This window comes from Staurois parvus, unplaced genomic scaffold, assembly GCF_062004578.1.
Source record: "Staurois parvus isolate SC_StPar_1 unplaced genomic scaffold, SC_StPar_1.0 ptg000573l, whole genome shotgun sequence".
In the NCBI taxonomy this organism is placed as follows: Eukaryota; Metazoa; Chordata; class Amphibia; order Anura; family Ranidae; genus Staurois; species Staurois parvus.
The window spans coordinates 297,368-323,413 of NW_028318369.1; the positions used below are offsets into that span (position 1 = coordinate 297,368).

The 26,046-nt window shown below is 43.4% G+C and overlaps 1 protein-coding gene across 1 annotated transcript; it reads left to right on the plus strand.

The window, feature by feature from the left end:
- Window positions 1-1,095: 1,095 nt before the first annotated feature.
- LOC149450514 (C-reactive protein-like) lies at window positions 1,096-15,647 on the plus strand. Its single transcript, XM_089691862.1, has 3 exons — window positions 1,096-1,168; window positions 2,678-2,739; window positions 14,564-15,647. Exons 2-3 carry the CDS (start codon window positions 2,682-2,684, stop codon window positions 15,214-15,216), a joined length of 711 nt encoding a protein of 236 aa, XP_089547988.1. The 5' UTR covers window positions 1,096-1,168; window positions 2,678-2,681; the 3' UTR covers window positions 15,217-15,647.
- Window positions 15,648-26,046: the final 10,399 nt, after the last annotated feature.

Consider the following 26,046-nt stretch of genomic DNA (forward strand, 5'->3'; position numbering starts at 1 on the left):
CTGGGGTCACTGGAAGTCATAGGATGCTTTCAGGTTATTGAGCTTCATAGGATACTCTGGGGTAACTGGAAGTCATAGGATCCTTTGGTGTCATTAGGAGTCATAGTATGCTCTGGGGTCAGTGGAAGTCATAGGATGCTCTGGGGTCCTTGGAAGTCACCGGATGCTCTGGGGTCACTGGGTGACATGGGATGCTGTGGAATCTCAGGAATTTACAGGATGCTGCAAGGTCACTAGGAGGTACAGGATGCTCTGGAGTCAATGGAAGTCATGGAATGCTGTCAGGTCATTGAACTTCATAGGATGCTCTGGGGTTACTGCAAGTCATAGGATGCTTTGGCATCAATGGAAGTCATAGGATGCTCTGGGGTCCCTGGACGTCATAGGATGTTTTGAGGTCATTGGTCATTTTTTTAATGCATCACAGGATACTCTGGGGTCATTGGAAGTCACAGGATGCTCTGGGGTCACTGGAAGTCACAAAATGCTCTGGGGTCACTAGAAGTCACAGGATTATTTAGGGTCACTGCAGGTAAAAAATTGCTTTGGGGTCAAGGATTATGCAGTATACCCAGAGGTCACTAGATACACAGGACTGACACAGGCGTACAGAGGTCACTTCAGATGCTGAGATCATGGAAGACACAAAAGATACTGAAGAGAGAAGAGTTTTGGGATCCATAGAGGCACTGAGGTCATTGGAGGCACAGAAGCACTAGGGTCACTGGAAACACTGGGGGTCACCAGAGTCACAGGAGCGCTAAAGACACGGTACCATTGGAAACCCAGGAACACTGGAGGCACAGGACTACTAGGGACACTGGAGATCTGGCACATAGGTAGTGGGGACTCAGCTAGTCATAGAGATGCATTGTCAAATGCTGAGCACCAGATGGGAGTATATTAAGGCTTATTAAAGACTTTGGGTGAAATTTTGTTTAGACATACACTATATTCTCAAGGTCCACAACTGGATTACATTGCAGTAAAACATTTCTGATTTTTAATGCAAGAAAACAACAAGTAGAGACATGATAGGTTTGTCTTCAAAGGGAATTGGAGGAATGTTCCATTCTAGGAGGGGCCCTAGTCGCATCTTAAATACTTGGAAGGGAAGTGTGTATGATCTTTCCTCTACAGCCCCGTATTCCAGCTGTCTGATTTCCAGGTGAGATGCCATTTTATCTGGAGGAATTGTCTGTAGCCTTTGCCTACTATCATTTTATCTGAGGATAGATGGATAGATGGATAGATAGATAGATAGATAGATAGATAGATAGATAGATAATAGATAGATAGATAGATAGATAGATAGATAGATAGATAGATAGATAGATAGATAATAGATAGATAGATAGATAGATAGATAGATAGATAGATAGATAGATAGATAGATAAAGTTCCATTGGTCAGCAGATCTCCTGCAGAAGAGTCAGAAGGGAAGATGATTGTGGCTGGAGCAGAAGGAGGTAGAGCAGAAGCTGACTGTGGACAGGGGAGAGAATGTCCTGAATGTGGTCTGACCATGGACCATGGTGAAAAATAGAAGAGAAGAGAGTCTTAGCATGAATGAGGACTGAGTGGAAGATGATCATGGCCGGGGTTAAAGAGGCAGAGAGAGAACTGATCTTGGTCTATGAAGACATTGTGTGATCTGATCATGGGCCATGGGGAGAAGAGGTAGAGTGAGATCAGATCTTGGACTGAGGACTGAGGAGGCATGTGATCTGGCCATGGACCATGGGGGGAGAAGAGGTTGAGGGGGTGATGAACATCTTTGAGGGAAGAGGAGATGATTGTGGTTGGGTGTAGAAGGTGGAGTGGAATCTGACCACAGGGAAAATAGTCAAAGGAAGGCTAGCATGGGTGGGGGATAAAGTGGAAGATAATTGTGGTCTGGGTAAAAAGAGGTAGAGTGAGATATTATCTTGGACAGAAGATAGAGGAGGCAGTTTATGGTCTGACCACGGACCATGAGAAAAAGAAGCTGAGATTGACTGAGTAAGGTTAGGTGAAGGGGGGAAGATAGCTGTGTTTGGGTGTAGTAGGTGCAGTGGTATCTGACCATGGGCCATGGGGTGAAGTGGTTTAGGGGATAATGAACATTGTTGGGGAAAGAGGGGGGGTCTTGGTTGGGTGTAGTAGGTGGAGTGGTATCTGACCATGGGCCATGGGGTGAAGTGGTTGAGGGGGTAACGAACATTGTTTGGGACAGAGGGGATGTCTTCGATAGGTGTAGTAGGTGGAGTGGTATCTGACTATAGACCATGGGGAGAATAGACAAAGGAAGGCTAAAATGGATTTGAAACCAAGTGGAAGATAATCGTGGTCTGGGTGAAAGTAGCTAGAGTGAGATTTTACCTTGGACAGAGGAGAAAGGAGGCAGTTTATGGTCTGACCATGGACCATGAGGAAACAAAGCTGAGATTGAATGTGAAGGGTTTGGGGAAGAGGGGAAGATGGTTGTGGTTGGGTGGAGTGAGTAGAGTAGTATCTGACTGTGGACCTTGGCCACCATGTTGGTTGTTGGCTATATCTAAATATCAAGCGAAGTTTTGAATTTCTGATTGGCCGTATCCAGTCACAGTACTACTCAGTTCTCTATAACGCTGATATATAGATACTGCTGAGCTGATATTCACACCTTTCCATTTAATAATTGATATTTCTTATTCAGGGAGATGGAGCTGCATGTGCTGCTGATTCTGGTGGTGATCCCGGCATCTTGGGCACAGGAAGGTAGGTGATATGACTTGAACAAAACTGCTGTTGTTGATCCTAAGTCTCTAGCACAGGAAGGTAGGTGATTTGACCTGCCCACAATTACTGGTGGTGATCCTGGGGTCTCTGGCACAGAAAGGTAATTTACAGGCAGGTTGGGGGAAATGAGGTCATTTATACCAGTTTCTCCAACTGCACCATTTTGTGGACAGGGCCCAGCACGTCCGTGCACTAGGGATACCTTTGCCAGAGGTATGCTCACCAATGCCTGGGACCAGGTGGGAGCTGTGGTCATGTTAAAGTCTAAAGTTAAGGCAGTCTCCCGACTCAGAGATGAGATGACACTGAAAGTAGTATAAAGCCAAGTCTCTTATTCCCAAGAGCTGTCCCATTGCTCTACTCTCAGTGTGTACATGTGTTGCATTTGTAGTAGTGGTCTGACCCACACTACATCCACCCGCCAGTGTAGCTTTGCTACCTGTTACCCAGTAACGGAATGAAACCCAGCCGGACACCTAACACGGGTCCCATACGTTACTATATTAACTTCTTCTGTGAGTACCTTTTAGACAGGATAGGGACTTCTGTGATGCTGGTCTTCTCCTGGTTGCCATGAGAGACGGATCACTAGGAAGCCCAAATAGCACCCCATCGCTACCAGAGGACATCCACACCTTCCCCAGGTACCAAGTATCAAATTGGCAATAAAGCTTGTTGGCAAAGGGCAACTCTACTCTGGGCTGTAATAACTGATGGAAATGGTGGCAGAGGTTCCTCTAGAAGGGTAAGCCAATGGTGATGGGAGCATTGATGTGATGTGGCCTGCAGAAGGCGTGCACTGCGGTCAGCTCTGATGATTGGAATGTGCTGCAAATGTTTTCAACAGTAGTGGCTATGGGAATTAGGCCGAACACGTGATAACTGAATGCGATGTCCACAACTGTGTGCAGATAAAGTAACAGATATGAGGAGAATGCCAGTGTTCTCTTACTTAAATGGTGTACAGGGACCCCCTCATCTATAAATAAATAAATAGGTCATCCCCTAGGTTATTCATTGAGCCCCATAGAGTGGTTGTTGCTGTGTGTCTGGCTGCTGTTGTACTAATCTGGGAAAGGAACCTGGATCAAATCAGCGGCCTTTACGGAGGTGAGTGCTACAACCGCTTGTGCTGAGGCTCTCCATAACCTGCAGGGAGGTGGAGAACACAATGCATCTCTCCAGACTTTTATTCAACAACCAATAGCTTAGACCTCATTACCCATTGCTTGGACCTTGAGGAAGGGGGACCCCCCCCCAAAAAAAAAGCTTGTTCCAAAAAATTGTATGTTAGTACAAAAAAAAAGTATCATGGACAGTACTAAATTGTTTCTGTTGCAAGCACACTAATACAGCTACATTCACCTCAAACCTCATTACCCAGTTATGTATGGCAGCAACCCCCCCTAACAGCCAATGTGTCCCAAAATGGACGACTGTGATAAGGACTTGGCTCTTCCATGGAAGGTAATTCATTGTTAGGAGTTTGACCCTGACAACCTTTCTCCACTGCATGCCATCATTGTATTCATTTTAATGTCCCCGAGCCCTCTACTGAGCACTCTATATAAAGTGTCCTTTGGCTGACATCAAATGATTGATTGCTGTGGCACCAGAAGCCATGATTATTATGGTATCATAAAATGATGGGACCACACTGCATGGACTCCTCATGAGAAGAAAAGAGAGAGCAGAGAGCATTGATCTCCACCCAACCGAGTCACCAGTGATTGATGGTGGTGCTGGTTGGATCCTACAGATGGCCAAGCCTAAGAGATTGTGGGACGTGTGTGGGACATGTGTGGGAAGTGGTAGGAAATCTGTTTTTGTCCAGAGACACCACTTACCCTGAAGGGGAGGAGACTGAGCCCTCAGAAGTGCAAAGTAGTCTGACTTTTATAAGATAAAGTTGACCCGGGCACTCTCAGATTGGCTGTTTTCCAGGCTAAGAACAGGTAAAGCCGACCACTTCATGTGTCCGGAGTGCTTTCTCAGGGTGTTCAGATCTTCCTCTGCTCATCTCTTTAACTCTTAAGGAGTTATAATATTAACACTTAACTGTCCAAGTTCAGTCTTTCTATCCTCATATAATACAGAATTCCTCCTGAAAGATACATCAATCTTCGAACCCAATCCATTCCATCTATTGGAGCTCCATGACTTCACCGGAAACAATTGTGTCACTGGGAAGACCCTAGTTCATTTCTATCATGTAATCCCGGGGAGTTAGAATAAGATGCGGACAGTCTGAATGCAAACATAGCCTGCCTAGGAACATCCACTTCTCCAGAGCAACACCCACCCAACACACATTATGGTGTTCGCATAACTCCTCCCAAGAGCCCGCCCACTGCTTGTATCATGGATATGGGCTCTTGAAAGCAGTGCTGGGGCAGGGTGCTGTAAAGTTTTCAGAAAGCTATGTATAGCGCTCTGCCAGTCCCTCCCACTAGCCATGATCTGCCTGCACAGCACAGAGTAGCACAGAGACCCACTGATGATGTCACTTAGTCCTAAATGAGGTATGTAATGAGAATGGAAAGGTTTTATTTAAAAGGGTCATTAGTACATTGATGGGGTGGGGGGGAGGAACAATATAAGCTGATTAAATGTCACTGTTAGGCTACTTTCACACTGAGGGGTTCTGGAAGCACTTTTGATTTTAAAAAAAAAAAGCGCCTGAAAAGCTCAAGAAAAATGCTTTCCTATGTATGTCTTTGTGTGTTGTTGCACTTCCTTTGTGGTGTAAAAACTCCCGCTTGCAGCATCTTTGGAGCATGTTTGTTTAGTTAAAATAAAAACGCCCAAAGTATGCCTCTCCCCATTGAAATCAATGGAAAACGCCTGAAAAATGCCTCTGAGAAGTGTTTTTGGTGCAGTTTTTAAGTCACATGTCAGAGAGCACAGCGTTTTTGCTGTGATTTTGAGGCGATTCAGTGTGAAAGTAGCCTTAGGTCCCATTGCTTCTAGCAGGTAAATCTCACCTTCATGAGCTCCTCACACATGTTCCAATAACCGAGGTTCTGGAATCTCCATATTAACCCGACCTGAAATATTTCTCTTCTCTACTATTTATCATCCAAACTGTCCAATGTAATAAAATCTACATGGGCATCGTAGGCAGTGTATTGTATTTGGTCCTGTAAGGTAGGCATGCTTCTCTTGGGACTTGGCCATCAATAGTGGAGACATCAAGCAGGGTTGGGTACACACATTACGGCACTCTGCATTTACCAATACAACTTTGAAGGACCAACCTCCCCTGTGGCCTCCAAGAGTTGGGTTATGCACAGAGAACCATCTGTACAATATCCACACATACAGTAGATCATAATTTAAACCATTCACCCATCAGCGAGGTCCAGCACCACCTCACACACCTACACTGACCGTAACAGAAGGCTGAGAGAAATCTTCAGACCGTAGAAGAGGAAGAGAGATCCTGACATGAAGTTTCAACCATCCACACTCCATCCATGATGGACAAAAAGAGGTTTAAGCTTTGGAAACCCTAAAGTACTGAAAGGGTAGTTGATGCTTGGAATAGACTTCCAGCAGAGGTAGTGAGTCACTCAACAGAAAGTGGATTCAAACATGCTTGGGACAAACAGGCAGATTCGATGGAGCACTTGGTCTTTTCTCTGCCATCCCTTTTCTATGTTTCTAGCCTGGCTCTAGTCTTTACTGACTATTGATCCCTGAGCTAAAACTAGCTCTAGAATCCCAGAACAGAAGAGACAAGGTTCATTGAAATACCAGGATTGGTATATAAACTCTATTGCAATAAACCGGTTTTCCTACTAGTATTCTAGAAGGCGACCACTACACATGTACAGCAGCACAGACCTAGCTATCTGCTCTGGATTTAGCAGTCGTTTTTCCATGCACAGGACACCTGTGGTCCCTCCTCTTTTCACTTCCTCCTTCTGGGGTTTTCAACCCAACAACCCAGAGACAGGAAATGCATAGAAAATATATCAGCAGCTCAGGCATTTACAGACAGTAGAGGGCAGCAGATCCCTACACTGGGTTAGGTACACACAGTTATTTTACCAATTTCAGGTTTGAAATGACTATTCATGGCACTCCCCATTCACCAATAGAACTTTGAAGGACCAACCTCCCCTGTGGACTCCAAGAGTTGGGTTATACACAGAGAACCATCTGTACAATATCCACATATACAGCTCGGAATGTAAACCATTCACCCATCAGCGAGGTCCAGCACCACCTCACACACCTACACTGACCGGAACAGAAGGCTGAGAGAAATCTCCAGACCATAGAAGAGGAAGAGAGATCCTGACATGAGGCTTCAACCATCCACACTCCATCCATGATGGACAAAAACAGGTTCATGCTTTGGATACCCTAAAGCAGCGTTTTTCAACCACTGTGCCGCGGCACACCAGTGTACCGTGAGATATTGTCTGTTGTGCCGTGGGAAAAATTCCAATTTCATCCGTAACATGTGGCCTCGGCTCACAAATAGACCAATCATTAGAATCTAACGATTGGTCTATTTGTGACCCGAAGCGCATGTTACGGACTATAAATAGCTCCGGTGTCACTGTTACACTGACAGGAGAAGACATCGCAGTAGATCGCCGATGCGCAGAAGAGCACCGAAGGATCTGGACTCTGGAGGATTATCGCGGACGCAGCACAGAAGAGCGCTGACTGATGGATCTGGAGGAGACAGGAGCAGAAGAGCGCTGACTGATGGATCTGGATGGAGTGCTGAGTGTGACGGACAGCGGCTATCTGGAGGAGACAAGCGCAGTAAGTACTGAGTGACAGTGAGACAGGAACAGATACTGCAGTGATGGACAAATTTTTGAAAAGGAAAGAACTGGACTCTGAACAAAATTCGGAGCCAGATAAGAGCCCAAGTATGAGTGGGGATCAAAAGAAAGAAAAGATGGTTAGCTCAAGGAAATTCTCTGGCACAAGGCAATATACCAAAAGCTATATTTCATTTGGATTTACTTTCACCGGAGATGCAAAGAAACCAACTCCACTGTGTGCGGTGTGTGGTGAAAAGCTATCTAGCAGTGCTGCGCTCAAACCTAACTTAAATACTAAAATAACTGTGCTCACATGCAATAGTGACACACATATAGTGAAATAACCTCAATTATAAGTGCCACTTTATATTGATCTTGGGTGCCCACATAATCACACAAATATATATAAAAAACACATATAAAAAACACATATAAAAATACATATAAAAACAAGTCCTCACTGGAAAATAATAATTTTAAAGTGCTCCAAGTGTAGTGACGTAACCACACTTTATATATTTATCATTAAGAAATCCGACAAAAAATTGTCCATAAATACTAGTGGCAAACACATGCAAAGTGCAAAAAAGTGCAAAAAAATACAAAAAAATTGGTGCAAAACAAATGTGTCCTTGTTCCACAGCAGTGCAACTCTTCCCCTCCTACGGCTAGATTGCCTCCTCACCTCCTTACACTGACCCCTAAGGGCCACACAGCATTCAGGATCTCTCTGGATCCTTATCCCCTGGAGATCAGCACTTCTCCTGCCGTCGTGGATCACTTTGAGGGTACTTCCATTACCCCCACTCAGAAGCCTCTATAGGATGATTACTCACCATCCAGTGAGCAAGAAAAAAAGAATCCTCTAAGTGCAGTATTTTAGAGCCAATAAAACACTTTAATAGTAGTGTTCAAAAAACATATAGCCACTCACATATTTCCATAGTCCTCCTTACTCGACATGTGGGTGTGCTGCATGTAATCAGAAGGACTTCCTGGGTATACCAAGATGGCGGTTGGCGCCGGAAGTGCGTCACCGCGTACCGGAAGTTTGTCGTGCTAACGTGCCTACGCGTTACGTCACTGTCACTTGTGACTTCCTCTGGGTACGTGGTGACGCACTTCCGGCGCCAACCGCCATCTTGGTATACCCAGGAAGTCCTTCTGATTACACCCACATGTCGAGTAAGGAGGACTATGGAAATATGTGAGTGGCTATATGTTTTTTGAACACTACTATTAAAGTGTTTTATTGGCTCTAAAATACTGCACTTAGAGGATTCTTTTTTTCTTGCTCACTGGATGGTGAGTAATCATCCTATAGAGGCTTCTGAGTGGGGGTAATGGAAGTACCCTCAAAGTGATCCACGACGGCAGGAGAAGTGCTGATCTCCAGGGGATAAGGATCCAGAGAGATCCTGAATGCTGTGTGGCCCTTAGGGGTCAGTGTAAGGAGGTGAGGAGGCAATCTAGCCGTAGGAGGGGAAGAGTTGCACTGCTGTGGAACAAGGACACATTTGTTTTGCACCAATTTTTTTGTATTTTTTTGCACTTTTTTGCACTTTGCATGTGTTTGCCACTAGTATTTATGGACAATTTTTTGTCGGATTTCTTGATGATAAATATATAAAGTGTGGTTACGTCACTACACTTGGAGCACTTTAAAATTATTATTTTCCAGTGAGGACTTGTTTTTATATGTATTTTTATATGTGTTTTTTATATGTGTTTTTTATATATATTTGTGTGATTATGTGGGCACCCAAGATCAATATAAAGTGGCACCTATAATTGAGGTTATTTCACTATATGTGTGTCACTATTGCATGTGAGCACAGTTATTTTAGTATTTAAGTTAGGTTTGAGCGCTGCACTACTTATATAATTTTGATATTTTCACTGTTTGGGTAACAGGTTAAGTGTTGGCAGCTTACAGTAGGGCTATTTCCCTTTTGCGCAGGAGGATCTCTGTTTATATCTATCAGTGCTATGGTCCCAAGTAAACTTAAACGCCATCTCCAAACGAAACACCCTTCGCTTCAAAACAAGAATGCGGACTTTTTTGTTCACCTGCGTGAAAACACGGAGAAACAGGCAACTTTCATGAGAAAAACCACAAACGTAAATGAAAGAGTTCTTAAAGCTAGCTATCAAGTTGCTGAACTTATATCCAAGTCAAAAAAGTGGCACACAGTGTCAGAGACATTAATACTTCCCGCCTGCAAAGCTATTGTAGAGGAGATGCTCGGACCTGAAGCAGCTATGGAAATAGACAAAGTCCTTCTCTCAGACAACACAATTTCCAGACGTATTAATGACATGTCTGCAGACATAGAAAGTGTGGTTTTGGAAAAGATCCGTATCAGTGAGAAATTTGCATTGCAACTTGACGAGTCTACTGATATCAGTGGACATGCTCAACTCTTGGCCAATGTGCGTTTTGTGGATGGTGATGCAATTAGAGAAAACTTCTTTTTTTGCAAGGCATTGCCAGAAAAAAACAACAGGAGAAGAAATTTTTCGGGTCACATCAGAATACCTTGAACAAGGAGGACTTAAGTGTGAAAACTGCACAAGTGTCTGCACCGATGGAGCTGCAGCCATGGTCGGGCGCACCAAAGGCTTTGTAAGCAGAGTGAAGGAAAGAAATCCAGATGTGATTGTTACGCATTGTTTTTGACACCGTGAGGCCCTCGTAGCCAAGACTTTACCAGCAGACCTAGTTCCTGTGTTGGATGATGTTGTGCGCATGGTAAACTTTGTAAAGTCACGACTAGAGATGAGCGAATTTTTCAAAAATTCGATTCGCCTGATTCGCCGAATTTTCCGAAAAAATTCGATTTGATTCGAATTTATTCGCTGCAAATTTAACTTATAAAAAGGGTTTCTAGGCTTCAGAGAGCCTTTATATTAGTGCAGAACACTGTACCTTTAATTTAAATGCCCTTGGAGTCTGCTGGGGAAGAGAAATAATACTGTCAGTCAGTATGACATGCAGATGAGTGCCGTCGATCTTAGAATCACCGCACACTTCACTCATTTGGGCAGTCACGGGGCACGACGAAGAAGAAGGAGAAGAAGAAGAAGAAGGAGAAGAAGAAGAATGAAAAGAATGAAAAGAAGAAGAAGAATAAAAAGAATGAAAAGAAGAAGAAGAAGAAGAATGAAAAGAATGAAAAGAAGAATGAAAATAAGAAGAAGAATGAAAAGAAGAATGAAAAGAAGAAGAAGAATGAAAAGAAGAATGAAAAGAATGAAAAGAAGAATGAAAAGAATGAAAAGAAGAATGAAAATAAGAAGAAGAATGAAAATAAGAATGAAAAGAATGAAAAGAAGAATGAAAATAAGAAGAAGAATGAAAAGAAGAATGAAAAGAATGAAAAGAAGAATGAAAATAAGAAGAAGAATGAAAAGAAGAATGAAAAGAATGAAAAAAAGAATGAAAAGAATGAAAAGAAGAATGAAAATAAGAAGAAGAATGAAAAGAAGAATGAAAAGAATGAAAAGAAGAATGAAAAGAAGAATGAAAAGAAGAAGAAGAATGAAAAGAAGAAGAAGAATGAAAAGAAGAATGAAAAGAATGAAAAGAAGAATGAAAATAAGAAGAAGAATGAAAAGAAGAATGAAAAGAATGAAAAGAAGAATGAAAAGAATGAAAAGAAGAATGAAAATAATAAGAAGAATGAAAATAAGAAGAAGAATGAAAAGAAGAATAAAAAGAATGAAAAGAAGAATGAAAATAAGAAGAAGAATGAAAAGAAGAATGAAAAGAATGAAAAGAAAAATGAAAATAAGAAGAAGAATGAAAAGAATGAAAAGAAGAATGAAAATAAGAAGAAGAATGAAAAGAAGAATGAAAAGAATGAAAAGAAGAATGAAAAGAAGAATGAAAAGAAGAAGAAGAATGAAAAGAAGAAGAAGAATGAAAAGAAGAATGAAAAGAATGAAAAGAAGAATGAAAAGAAGAAGAAGAATGAAAAGAAGAATGAAAAGAATGAAAAGAAGAATGAAAAGAAGAATGAAAATAATAAGAAGAATGAAAATAAGAAGAAGAATGAAAAGAAGAATGAAAAGAATGAAAAGAAAAATGAAAATAAGAAGAAGAATGAAAAGAATGAAAAGAAGAATGAAAAGAAGAATGAAAATAAGAATGAAAAGAATGAAAAGAAGAATGAAAAGAAGAATGAAAAGAAGAAGAAGAATGAAAAGAAGAAGAAGAATGAAAAGAAGAATGAAAAGAATGAAAAGAAGAATGAAAATAAGAAGAAGAATGAAAAGAAGAATGAAAATAAGAATAATTCCAGTAAAGCAAAAAGTGTTTCTGCAGAGTTCCTCTATTTCTGACAGTTCTTTCACATTTCCAGCGGTTGAAACATTGTATCTATTTGTTTCCTAATAAAAACATCTGTATCCTAAATGGAAACAAATACATACAATGTTTCAACCGCTGGAAATGTGAAAGAACTGTCAGAGAACTGTCAGAAATAGCGGAGCTCACTGCAGGGACATTTTTGCCGGCTGTAGAAGGGATGAAAACGGCCGATCAGGAAAAATTTGATTCGACCATCCGAAGTTGGCAAAAATTCGGATTCGCTGCGAATCGAATTTTTCCTGAAATTCGAAACGAATTCCACTTCGCCTGATTCGATTCGCTCATCTCTAGTCACGAGCCGTGAAAAGTCGCATGTTTGCAGCTTTGTGTGAGGAGATGGGAGCGAAGCATAACACCTTGCTGTTTCATACGGAGGTCCGGTGGTTGTCGCGTGGCAAGGTCTTGGTTCGTGTGTATGAGCTGCGGGAGGAACTTAAAGTGTTTCTGACAAATGAGAGGTCAGATGACGCAAAGCTGCTTGCAAGTGATGAGTGGTGTGCAAGGCTGGCATACCTGGCAGATATATTTCATCATCTGAATGAGCTGAACACACGAATGCAAGGCCGAAATGAAAATCTGCTTACAAGTACAGATAAAACAAATGGATTCCATTCAAAGGTGCAACTCTGGCATCAACACGTGGAAAGTGGCAATCTTGAAATGTTCACACTCACCAAGCAATGGCAAGGTGTTCACACTGCTGCACTGGGTGAGATAATAGTTGAACATTTAAAAACTCTCGAGGAGAAGTTGTCATTTTATTTCTCTTCAGTCTCCACTGAATGCCTTGACTGGGTTAGGGACCCTTATAGCTCAGCATCAGTTGGTGGAAAGGACTTTACAGGAGCAGGAGGAACTAACTGAACTGAGACAAAATCCTGGTTTCAAGCTAAGATTTGCTGATCTACCTTTGGACAGTTTTTGGTTGGATACTGCCAAGGAGTTCCCCGTTCTGGCTATTTTGGCATTGCTCCCATTTTCCACTACATATCTGTGTGAGATGAGCTTTTCAAGCCTGATTGCTATAAAAACTAAAGACAGAGAGAGACTGAGAGCTGCTGACGAAGAGCTACGTGTGCGTCTTTCTTCGATTCCTGCCAGAATATCAGCTTTGTGTTCAGCCAAACAGGCCCAGGGTTCGCACTGAGTAAGTAAACAGAAATATGAACAATTATAAAATACTTTATTGTTTCATAATAAAGTAATTATAAAATCATTTCTTTGTGTTTGATTCCTATTCAAGAGAATTACTTTATAGATAACACTGTTCAACAGGTAAAACGTTTTGGGCATAAAATTAGCTAATCTTACATAATTTTGGGGTGCTGAAAACGAAAATGACCCTAAAAAATGTTGATTGGCTCTAGTTTCCATGATATACTCACCCATCTAATGACGTAAGCCATTCAAAATGATGATGCAACTTCAGCTGCATATTGCGCAATTGATACTGGTGACCAATAGAAAATGTCATGTATACTGAGATGATGCAATATTAGCCTTTAATTGCATCACTTCACTGCATAAAAGCTGCAGTATCTGTAGCTGATTGGAGTTCGTCTTTACATTTGGTTTTCTGCTTATATAGGCTACTCAGTAATGCCTCCAACTTGTGTGAATAAAGCAGATAATTTCTGCTATATCTGCGGTGAAATAACTTTTATCTCACAAAAAAGGAGGATAACAGGAATGATTAAGAAAGCCTACAACTTGTATTTTGGCTGCAAGATAGGAGACCAGGACAAGAGCTGGGCACCACATATATGCTGCAATTCTTGTGGGACGGCACTGGAGCAATGGTTGAATGGAAAAAAGGCATCTATGCCTCTCGCTGTGCCAATGATTTGGAGAGAGCCAACAGATCATGTTAGTAATTGTTACTTTTGTATGGTGCCTCCAATTGTAAAAGGGCTAAATAAGAAGAAAAAGTGATCTGTGCACTATCCAAATATTCCATCGGCAATACGTCCAGTTCCTCATGGAGAGGGGCTACCAATTCCTAAAGCACCAGAATCCTTCGTGGTTGAGTCAAGTGAGGAAGAACCTGAAGCGTGTAGTCACGTGCAGTTGTAAGAGATAGCCCTTTCCTCGAATACAAGAGAAAAGCCAAGAGAAGCAAAACCGACACAAACTGAAGACAAAACTAGTGAGAATCCGAAGTATTAAAATGATTCAACTTGGCTTATGGCTATCATTTTTCTTGGTAATCCTATGCAATATATTATGCCATTTAGGCTTTGTTATGTATCAATATCACTTGCTTTATATTTGTGGAAAGACATCTATCTATATAATTATTGTGCATTATGTAGTCATTACGCCTATAGTAGAAAACTTTCCGTTTACAGAAAAACTAGAGCCAATTGACAAATGTCATTGTTATATTTGAACTCAGAATGTGAAATTCATTAAGAAATGGATCCTTTTGTTTCCAAAACTGGCAAAAAATAAAAATTTGTTGAACAGTGTAGTCAATATAGGCACAGAGGTAAATTTTTTTAACATTTTCTAATGGTGGTGTGCCTCGTGATTTTTTTCATGAAAAAAGTGTGCCTTTGCAGAAAAAAGGTTGAAAAACACTGCCCTAAAGTATGCCCATTGATTTGTAACAGTAATGTGTTTTATATTTGTCTTTGTTTTCCAGACTTGGAGGGTAAAGTGTTCATCTTCCCCAACAACCCCAACACAGATCATGTCATTCTGAAACCTACAATTACAAAGCCATTGCAGAAAGTCAGCGTCTGCCTACATTTCTACAGTGATCTTTTCCGTCCCTATAGTCTCTTCTCTCTCGCTACTCCAACAATTAGAGATGCTTTTCTGTTCTCCTCAAGCTCTGCAGACTACTATCATGTAGCTGTAAACGGACAACAACTCAGTATTAGGACAGACTCAGATCCCTTGAACTGGAGGCACATCTGTGTGACCTGGGACTCCGACACTGGAGTGGTACAACTTTGGCTCAATGGAAAGCTCTACCCCAGAAAAGTCTTGGCAAAGGGGTTTTCTATCAATGGTGAAGCCAGCATTGTTCTGGGACAGACTTATAGTTATAATAATTATGGGGGAAGTTTTGCTTCTGCTCTGTCATTGGTTGGAGAAATAGGTGATGTTCACATGTGGGATGTTGTCCTGACTCCAAGAGAAATCCAGAAAGTCATCTCTGGTGACCGCTATGGAAATGTCATTAGTTGGAAGTCTCTTGTCTATGAAATGAAAGGAGCAGTTCTTCTTGAACCCAAACTTCAATGCAAGCCTGGGGGGTCCATCAGCTCAGTGTGTACACCGTGTTATTAAAGTGTACATATAGGCAAAACTTTCTTTTTTGGTTTTGGATAGAGTAGGGAAGGTTTCAAATCAACATCAGGTTATTTATTCTGTCTGCGTCCTGCTGGGGAGATTTCCCTTCACTTTCTGTCTTGGAGAAGCAATGGGAAATCAGAAGAAATCTCCACAAAGTCACCAGAACTTCTGTCACCAAATTTTCACCCACATTTTGCTCTCTAAAGTTCTGAAACAATGTTCACCAGGACCTACAAAAAGAATGAATCTCCCCAGCAGAGACATGAACAGCAATGAAAACTTGGTAGAGGGTCTAACCCTTCCACACTCCATCCAAAGCTAAAAAGATGTCTTGCCTTCACCTACACTGGAATTGGTGGTGGATTCAGGGACTTGGCGTGGGTTTTGTGGCTTCGGTTTCTGCACTAAAAATATTAGCAGGCAAATATAGATCACTGACAACAGTTATTCCAAGCTTTGTATACTTAGGTGGCATCATAACCTGAATCTAAGGTGCAATATTCACATATGGACCCTTCTCCTCCATGGAACCCCCCATCCTAACACAGCCATGATAAGCAGGCCACCATTGCTGACCCAATGAAGAACTTATTATGGATCCAAAGTGAACTGACCCCTTTTACATCATTGACCATATAAAGGAAGTAGCGGGCTTCCTTACTACCTGCTGATCGCATAAGGTATACTAGTTCCTTATTAGGGTAGTGATGTCACACGGGGGTGGGGTGGTGATGACATCACAGGAGGTGGGGTGTTTCTCTGAGTTTTCTCCATGGAGTAGCCCTCTTGTCATTCTGCCAGTGCCGGTGTTTTGGGCTATCAGGTCGCTCATCCAGGTGAGGTGAGGTTTGGCCGGTTGGCTGATGTCCACTGGGAATGAACCAGCTCACTCATCTCTATGAAAACTCTTGGGGTCACTGGCCGGGGCAAACACACAACATGTGACCTGATCTGCATGTCTTCTCCAACGTAGTAACTCCAAAAGTGTGTAGAGTTGAAGTCCAGGTATGGGTTCTATTGCAGTTATATTGGTCCAGCTTGGAGCAATGAAAGTATACAGTACATGCGTCACACCTGTGGGATCCTTATGGGAGCGCAGAATCTCTGTAGTAACCACCTCTAATATAGCATTCTCCCATGCCTTCCGGGGCCCCTGCCGAGTGGTTACCCTGCTGCATATCAACCACATGGGGCCTCCTTCATGGCATGGACAGTATTCAATGAATTGGAGTGGTGATTGTGATGTCACCCGCCTGCCTCCATGCCTTGCCCAATCAGAGAACAGCTTGCATTTATTGAGGAAAATACAAGGCAATCTGTGAATGGACCCATAAGACAGCAGGATCACTGTAACAGCACCAACTACTACACTGATTCTCTACTTCCACAGGCACAGCATATGATCCAAGCTGGACCAATGTAATATGCAAGGAAATCCATCCCTGGAGTTCAGCTTTATGACAGAGGATGACCATGACAGCCAGGGGAGTGATCAGCAATGGGAGTTTTTATAGTCACAGTCTACCAAGAACAGGAACATATTTTAAAGCGGGACTCTGCTCACCTCCATTCCAGCTGTGTACATGAACTCCCTCATTAGCATCTTTGAGGTTGAAGATCTTTGACCATCTTGACTGGTCCTCTATTGAGCTAAGTCCTAATTGTAAATCATCATCTTTGGGAAATAACAAATGAGGGGGCGTGTCCCTACACACCAACTGGCCAATCGATGAATCTAAAATATAACCTGTCTTCAGAGATATATAATGTATGCCAAGCTGTAATTGGTGCCTATTGGAGTGGAATGTCCTGCGCACAACAGTATGACTGGATATTTACCCGACACCCAAATGGTTGACAACAGCAGAGCAGATCAGATCCCGTACCGTTTTAGATGAAGTGACGGCATAAAGAAGACATTGTAGTTTGATCAGAAGCCTATCAGATGGAATATATCATCTCTATGAAGGAGATAAAGTCACCCCACGGACACAACTAACTGGACACTATAATCTGTCTTGTTACAGATATGTAATACGGGTTCACTCATCCACGGGCCTCAATGTCAGCCTCTCATGGACAAGCCCCATACATCACCATATCCAGACAAACATACCTCCCTATCTTCAGGAATGCAAATAATGCCCTATAAAGTGCACTACAGACCACTCCAAAAAACAAGGGAAGAGGGGGGAGGAGCAATTACTGTGTGCATTCATAAAGTGTTCCCAAAGAAAGACCCAAAAAAAGAAAAAAGAGACTCTACATGTTTTGCTCCATAAAACAGAGCTTTGTCAGGGGGGTAAATAATTACAATAGGTCCAGTGACTGAAAGTTGTGCTCAGCCTCACATGGTGGAAAAATGGCACCTATCTTTTGTTTCACCTCTATATATAGAGGTATTGGTCATCAAAATGCCCCCCCCCCCCCCCCCCCCCGCACATGCTCAGATCCTCAACAGACGCCATCTTGTGGACAAAAAACAACACCACAGCAGCACATCAATCCAACACAATCCACACTGCTGGTGAGCTCAAACAATGGTAATACCCCACTAATTAACCCCTCCCCCTCCATTGGATCCCCCCCCCCTTCCTGACCAGGCTATTTTTTGCGATACGGCACTGTGTTACTTTAACTGACAATTGCGCGGTCACGCAACACTGCACCCAAATGGAATTTACCTCCTTTTTTTACAAAAAGAGCTTTCTTTCGGTGGTACTTGTTCACCTGTGCGGTTTTGAAACAAAATAAGACCGACAATTTTGAGAAAAAAACAATATCTTTGACTTTTTGATAGTAAACATGTCCAATAAAAAAATTTAAAAAATCAACTTTCATCATAAATTTAGGCCAAAATGTATTCTGCTCCATGTCTGTGCTACAAAAAATCCCGATACGTGTAAATTAACTGGTTTGCGTGAAAGTTATAGCGTTTACAAATGGTGGTATAGATACTGGATTTTTTTTTTTTTTACTAGTAATGGCGGAGATCAGCGACTTATAGTAGGACTGTGGTGGGCATTCTGACACTGGGGGGGGGGGGCTGATTTGGTGTCACTGACATTTCCAGTGACACCAATACAGTGATCAGTGCTAATAAAAAGCCCCGACCCTTTTCTAGGCTGTTGATAACAACTTTCTTTCCTACCCCCTACACTGGTTGGAGCGAGAAACTCCCTTTACTGGCACCCATTTGCCTGACTCATGCTTACACGCCCTTTGGGGTTGAGCACATCAGTCCTGTCCTTGGAACTTCCACACTTGTAATATGCACATCCACCCCCCCCCCCAGCTTCCTCCCCCTCTGATCCCCCCCCTTTTTTTTTCTCCCCTCCTCCCCTTCTCCTTCTCTGGCTCTCCATCCCCCAACCTTTCTTATCCCCCCTGACTCCTTCCTCATTGTCCCCCACAATCAATTCCTCCTATCTATTTTCTGTGTCTCACTCTCTTTTTCTCCTCCTACATTTGCACTCACTCCCGTACTCGTAGGTGACCTAATACCATTCCCATACTACACCAGTACATGTGCCCCTTCTAATTCACAAAGACATCTCCCTACACATTGGTAACCCCTTAGTGTCACCCCTGTTCTGCCTCTTGGATAGTACCGAGCTCCGTAGACCTTTGCACCATTTTTCCTTTACAAGGGGCCCAGAACCTCTACTCGTACCTCCTGCCCCCCTACCCTGCTACTCTGTGATGTTAGACACATGGGGGTGCAAACAAACTACTCTGCCTGTCTTGTGGTTTCTAACGCCTTATTATGGTTATGATTAGTGTGTGCCTCTATTCTTGTTGTGAACATATACTCTTTTTTCAAGTCAAACTTTATGAACATTATGTGCGACATGAGATCGCTCTCTCAGTCTGACTACCGTATTATTTCTTACTGTACGATATCTGTTATTGGTTTATTACTGCATTTTATTTGGCACATTGTATCTCCTTGTACAGTTTGTATGCTTTGAGCTTTCTTAATAAACTTTATGGAAAAAAAAAAAAGCCCTGACACTGTACTAATGGCACTGGGCAGGAAGGGGTTAACATTTGGGGCCATCAAAGGGATAACTGTGTGTTGTGTGTTTTACTAGGGGGCGGGGTCTGTGCTTTACACTGTAAGCATGCTGCAGAGCCATACAAAGCAGTGTGCAGCAGCTGACAGGGGAGAGATCAGTATTGATTACATACAGTTCTTTCCCCCGTCGGTAATACTTGTCAATCACCGGGTGCCCACAAGTAATCACCGGCTGGGATCTGGTGATTGACAGCCAAGGCCGCAAATGATGGCACAGGTAGGGTGCGAGCCCCCTACCCGGAAATACAAAATCACGTATATATACAGTACATTTTGCACACCCGCGCTGCCCTGTAGTAGTATTTCTGCTATGGGGGGGAGGGAGGGAGCGGTTAAGGACCAAAATTACAGTTCATACCATTATATAGCATTTATGGGGACAAATCAAAGAAAAAGCACAGAGTCCCTAATTACACACAGAAGGAAGGGAGGCGGAGCCTTCATATAAACCATGAGGGGCCCTTCAGCCTACATGGAAAATCCATTTTGTTTCCAGTTTCAGAAGCCATTTCTGTGGGTGTGGTTTTCTAGGACCCGGATTATATTTGTCAATGATACAGAAGTTTAGGAGGTCGGCCTTACCATCATGCTTTGTATCCTATGTCTTGTTACTGGTCTGTCCTCATTTCCAGCAATATCCTTCACATGTTCAACAACTCGTCTCCTAAAGGGGTGAATTGTCTTCCTACATATATTAGGGGGAGGGGCATTTTACAGCATCAATCACCCCCTCTGTGCTGCAATTCTAGAAATCTCTTATTTGAATGATTTCCCCATTTTTAGGGATAACAAACTCCTTGATGTTGCTGAAGAAAGTCCATGCCTTGCAGTGACCACACCTGAAACTACCTTTTGGTTTCTCAGGCAGCCAAGTGTGTCTCATGGATGTTTTAGAGGTTTCTTCTAGGTGACTATGTACTAACATGTCTCTCAGACTCCTCCCCCGTCTGTAGGTGATCTTAGGGTCTTTGGATAGGATCTGTGATAGGTATTTATCTTCATGAAAAATCTTCCAATATCTCTTTATGATGTGAAATCTCTGCCCTGATTGATTGGAGTATGTCCCTATGATACGCCCGCCTTGCTGGTCCTCCACTTTTATGGTCTTCTGACCCAACAGAGATTCCCTCGGAACCCCTTTCACTTTCTCATAGGATTTCATCAAATCAGTCTTATGATGGCCACGTCTCATAAATCTCTCAAACTATTTTGGACTCTCAGTTTGGAATGCCCCTTCCGTTGAGCAATTTCTCTTCGACCAATGGGGATTCCTCTATTCAAGGCTGCTGGATGTGAACTTCCCCAATGTAACAGGCTATTCCTGGAGGTCGGTTTTCAATAAATTGTATTAATATTGCCTCCTTCACCCCTCTTAATCTCCAAGTCCATAACATGTATGCTATCATATTTCATTTCACTCGTGACGTACATCCCAATATTGATCCGATTTAAGGTGGCTACAAATTCCATGAACAGATCCTTCTGACCCTGCCGTAATATAAACACATCATCAATGAACCGTACTCACATGAGAATGTGCGATGTGAAACATTCTAGGTCTTCTACAAAGACCATAGTACATTCCCACCACCCAAGAAAGAGATTTGCAGACGTAGGTGCCCAAGACGTACCCATCGCAGTTCCTCTGCGCTGTCTATATACTTTACCATCAAACAGGAAAACATTGTGTTCCAATATAAACTGCAAACGTTGTAGAGTGAATGTGGCATGGATCTCACATAGTTTGCCTCTAGTCTCCAGAAAGGATTTACAAGCTTTTAGACCCAAATCCTGCCTGATATTACTATAGAAAGCCTCCACATCTAGACTAGCTGGCCAAACATCATCTTCCATTGTGATATCTATTAGTCTGTTTACAAAGTCTGCTGTATGTTGGATATATGAAGGTAAACTATATACAATGGAGACATGATATCATCTAGAGATTTGCTCCTTCTGTAAGATTGTTATTGCCCCGAGATGATGGGGCGGCCAGGAGGTTTCTCTTTATGTTGTGTACTTTAGGTAAGGCATAAAACGTGGCAATAGTTGGGTGTGCATTCATCATAAAGGCACCTTCATCTTTGGAGAGGATCCCATCTTCAACAGAACTTTTCACATTAGAGTTCATCTCAGTCAAGTATTTGGGGGTTGGATCGTTCTGAAGTATTTCATAGTTATGCTCATTAATAAATCATAACACATCTTCCAATAAAATGCTCCGCCCACCAAGACGATTTCTCCCCCTTTGTCATCTGCCTTTATAACGACTTCTTTATTACTGCGCAGATCTTCCAATGCCTTCCATTCAGAAGAAGTCCTATTATATCACTTATTGTTCCTCTTCCTTCCTAACCAGAAATCCTTCAAATCTCTCTCCACCAATTTTACAAAGAGTTGGGTGCTGCTCCCCTGAGAGAAGGGCGGGGGATAGTTATTCCTGGGTCTAAATGTGGGAAAAGGGCCCCAAATTTCAGCATCCCCACTGTTGTTATCAGCTTGTAATGATCCCAATACACTTAGGGCTTCCATATCTCTAGATGTCAGACCCATCGGAGTATTAGATGGGGTGTCCTTATATTCCTTCTTCAGAGCCACTTTCCTGGCAAACAAATGTATATCTTGAACCCATCCAATAGGTTCCAGTCCTGTGTAGGTACAAAGGACAATCCTCTCCTCAGTACTGTTAGATGGTCGATTGTTAATGACATCTTAGATAGGTCGAATACTTTCAAATCACTGTCTTGGGTGGTGTTCACGTCAGCCCAGCCTGTCATTTCTTCCCTCTCATGGTGCCTGTATATCCCCACTCCTCCCCATTTCTCCATTACTGTGTGGGATAACCTAAAAAATTCCCACAATTTCCTCTAGGTGGTCTCAAAAAACTTCTTCTACCTAGTCCCCTCCGAGGGGTATGGATATATGAGGGGTATGGATATATTCAGTTCTGCTGTCAGTTGAATCACTCTGTCTTTCAGCACCATCATCAGTCAGGTTCTGTGTCAGCAGTCCAAGTGTCATGGAAATTTTGTATTGTTGGTTGTCCTATAAATGTGTCATATATTCGTGTTATTCATATGTCTCTCGTGTGGCTTAATTAAAGCTCTGAAGGCTGCAATTGGGCCATACAATGTATATATTACAGTACTCAGCGGATGGCGGATCTGCGCTTATAGACCGGCGAGTATACCACCACGGCGTTCGATGCAAATGCCGCCGGTGGTAGGCCGCGGGCCTGTATCCACATATCAGCAGCATAGTACCACATGGACTTCATAACGCAAGGCGCCAAGCGGTGTGAACTCCACGTGTAGGCTTATGCATATCTTACAACCCATTACCGACCTGAACTGTATCCGGATGGATGTGTTTTAATAAAGATCGTATCGGGCCCATCCAGGTACAGACTGATGTTCCTAGGGAATGCTTGTACAAGGAATTTGCATACCGATAGGAGCTAGTAGGACAGGAAGTATGCCCTCCATAGAGATCTCAAGGGGGGGAAGGGGAGGAAGTCTGCTGACCTCAGAGGGCTCATGGGGAAGGACCAGTGATAGATAATAGGAAAGGCTATGCTCCAATCGGAATGTACATCCTGTGTATAGGCACTCCCCATTGCATTGTTCGGTGGGAGGGGATTGACTTTATTCATGTGGGGGGCGTGTGTCTGCTTGTAATAAAACCGGGGGCTGAGTCTGAAGCCGGCCCTTATGTGAATTCAAACATCATCCTGAGAGTGTCGCCTGATCATTCTTGGGTAACGGAGCTCCATCCCCCACATCTCAACAGAAGTTAACCCAGTTGGAGGAGCAGGAATCTTGGGGCTAAGCTGCAGTCGTGGTAAGCGAGATTCGCACAGCTTTATGGGGGATTTCTGCGCATCCAACTGCGAGTACTCATGGTAAGGAGAAATTCGTTAAAACGAATTTCCAAGACACAAGTGAGCCCGTCTTTGCGCCAGCAGTTCCAAGTGAGCCTGTCTCTGTGCCAGCAGTTCCAAGTGAGCCTGTCTTTGCGCCAGCAGTTCCAAGTGAGCCTGTCTTTGCGCCAGCAGTTCCAAGTGAGCCTGTCTCTGTGCCAGCAGTTCCAGGTGAGCCCTTCTCTGTGCCAGCAGTTCCAAGTGAGCCCTTCTCTGTGCCAGCAGTTCCAAGTGAGCCCGTCTTTGCACCAGCAGTTCCAAGTGAGCCTGTCTCTGCGCCAGCAGTTCCAAGTGAGCCCTTCTCTGTGCCAGCAGTTCCAAGTGAGCCCGTCTTTGCGCCAGCAGTTCCAAGTGAGCCTGTCTCTGTGCCAGCAGTTCCAAGTGAGCCCATCTCTGTGCCAGCAGTTCCAAGTGAGCCCGTCTTTGCGCCAGCAGTTCCAAGTGAGCCTGTCTCTGCGCCAGCAGTTCCAAGAGAGCCTGTCTCTGCGCCAGCAGTTCCAAGTGAGCCTGTCTCTGCGCCAGCAGTTCCAAGTGAGCCTGTCTCTGCGCCAGCAGTTCCAAGTGAGCCTGTCTCTGAGCCAGCAGTTCCATGTGAGCCTGTCTCTGTGCCAGCAGTTCCAAGTGAGCCTGTCTCTGCGCCAGCAGTTCCAAGTGAGCCTGTCTCTGCGCCAGCAGTTCCAAGGGAGCCTGTCTCTGAGCCAGCAGTTCCAAGTGAGCCCGTCTCTGAGCCAGCAGTTCCAAGTGAGCCTGTCTCTGTGCCAGTAGTTCCAAGTGAGCCTGTCTTTGTGCCAGCAGTACCAAGTGAGCCTGTCGCTGTGCAAGTTGTTCCAGTCCAATAAACCTCCATGCTAGCAGTTCCAGTGGAGACTGTGCGCCAATTGTTCCTGTCTAACCAGCTCCTGCACCACCAGTCCCATTCAGTTCTGCCTCTGTGCCGTCTGTTCCTGCCCAGCCTCATGCTGAACCCCAGTGACAGGGCACCTTGTCTGCAATCAGACCCTGGTGGGGAGCCCTATCAGTCATCGTGTTCAAGAACCAGGATTTCCCAGCATCTCCCGGTATTATGGGAATATAGGATCCTCAGTGCCACACGGACTACACATTTACTTCATGTGATCAATCTCCATGTCATAGTGCTGGGCATTCCCTAACCACCCCCTTCATGACCTGGACATTGTTTGCTATTCAGGAATGCACTAATTTAACTGGCAATTGCGCGTTAGTGCAACACTGTACACAAATGAGATTTATATAATTTATTTCACACAAATAAAGATTTCTTCTAGTGATATTTGATCAGCACTGAGACCAAAAATTTAGCAATAAAACCCATCTATATTTTCTACTTGCCGGTATAAAAGTTTTCGATGAAATTAAATTTCTTTATAAATTTACGACAAAATGTATTCTGCTCCATGTCTTTGGTATAAAAAATCCCACAAGTGTATAGTGATTGGTTTGTATGACCGTTATAGAGCCTACAGACTACGGGAGATATACCTGAAAATCGATCAATCCTGATATATTGACAGCCAATCTAATTTTTTGAGGCCCTAAAATATCAGGACGGTACAAATCCCCCAAATGTCAGACAGTACAAATCCCCCCCAAATGTCAGGACGGTACAAATTCCCCCCAAATGTCAGGACGGTATAAATCCCCCCAAATGTCAGGACGGTACAAATCCCCCAAATGTCAGGACAGTACAAATCCCCCCAAATGTCAGGACAGTACAAATCCCCCCAAATGTCAGGACAGTACAAATCCCCCCAAATGTCAGGACGGTACAAATTCCCCCAAATGTCAGTACGGTACAAATCCCCCCAAATGTCAGGACGGTACAAATCCCCCCAAATGTCAGGACGGTACAAATCCCCCCAAATGTCAGGACGGTACAAATCCCCACAGAATGTCAGGATGGTACAAATCCCCCCAAATGTCAGGACAGTACAAATCCCCCCAAATGTCAGGACAGTACAAATCCCCCCCAAATGTCAGGACGGTACAAATCCCCCAAATGTCAGGATGGTACAAATCCCCCCAAATGTCAGGACGGTACAAATCCCCCAAATGTCAGGATAGTACAAATCCCCCCAATGTCAGGAGGGTACAAATCCCCCCAAATGTCAGGATCGTACAAATCCCCCCAAATGTCAGGACAGTACAAATCCCCCCAAATGTCAGGACAGTACAAATCCCCCCAAATGTCAGGACGGTACAAATTCCCCCAAATGTCAGTACGGTACAAATCCCCCCAAATGTCAGGACGGTACAAATCCCCCCAAATGTCAGGACGGTACAAATCCCCCCAAATGTCAGGACGGTACAAATCCCCCAAATGTCAGGACGGTACAAATCCCCCCAAATGTCAGGATGGTACAAATCCCCACAGAATGTCAGGATGGTACAAATCCCCCCAAATGTCAGGACAGTACAAATCCCCCCAAATGTCAGGACAGTACAAATCCCCCCCAAATGTCAGGACGGTACAAATCCCCCAAATGTCAGGACAGTACAAATCCCCACAGAATGTCAGGATGGTACAAATCCCCCCAAATGTCAGGACGGTACAAATCCCCCAAATGTCAGGATAGTACAAATCCCCCCAATGTCAGGAGGGTACAAATCCCCCCAAATATCAGGACGGTACAAATCCCCCCAAATGTCAGGATGGTACAAATCCCTCCAAATGTCTGGATGGTACAAATCCCCCCAAATGTCAGGATGGTACAAATCTCCCCAAATGTCAGGACGGTACAAATCCCCCCAAATGTCAGGACAGTACAAATCCCCCCAAATGTCAGGATGGTACAAATCCTCCCAATTG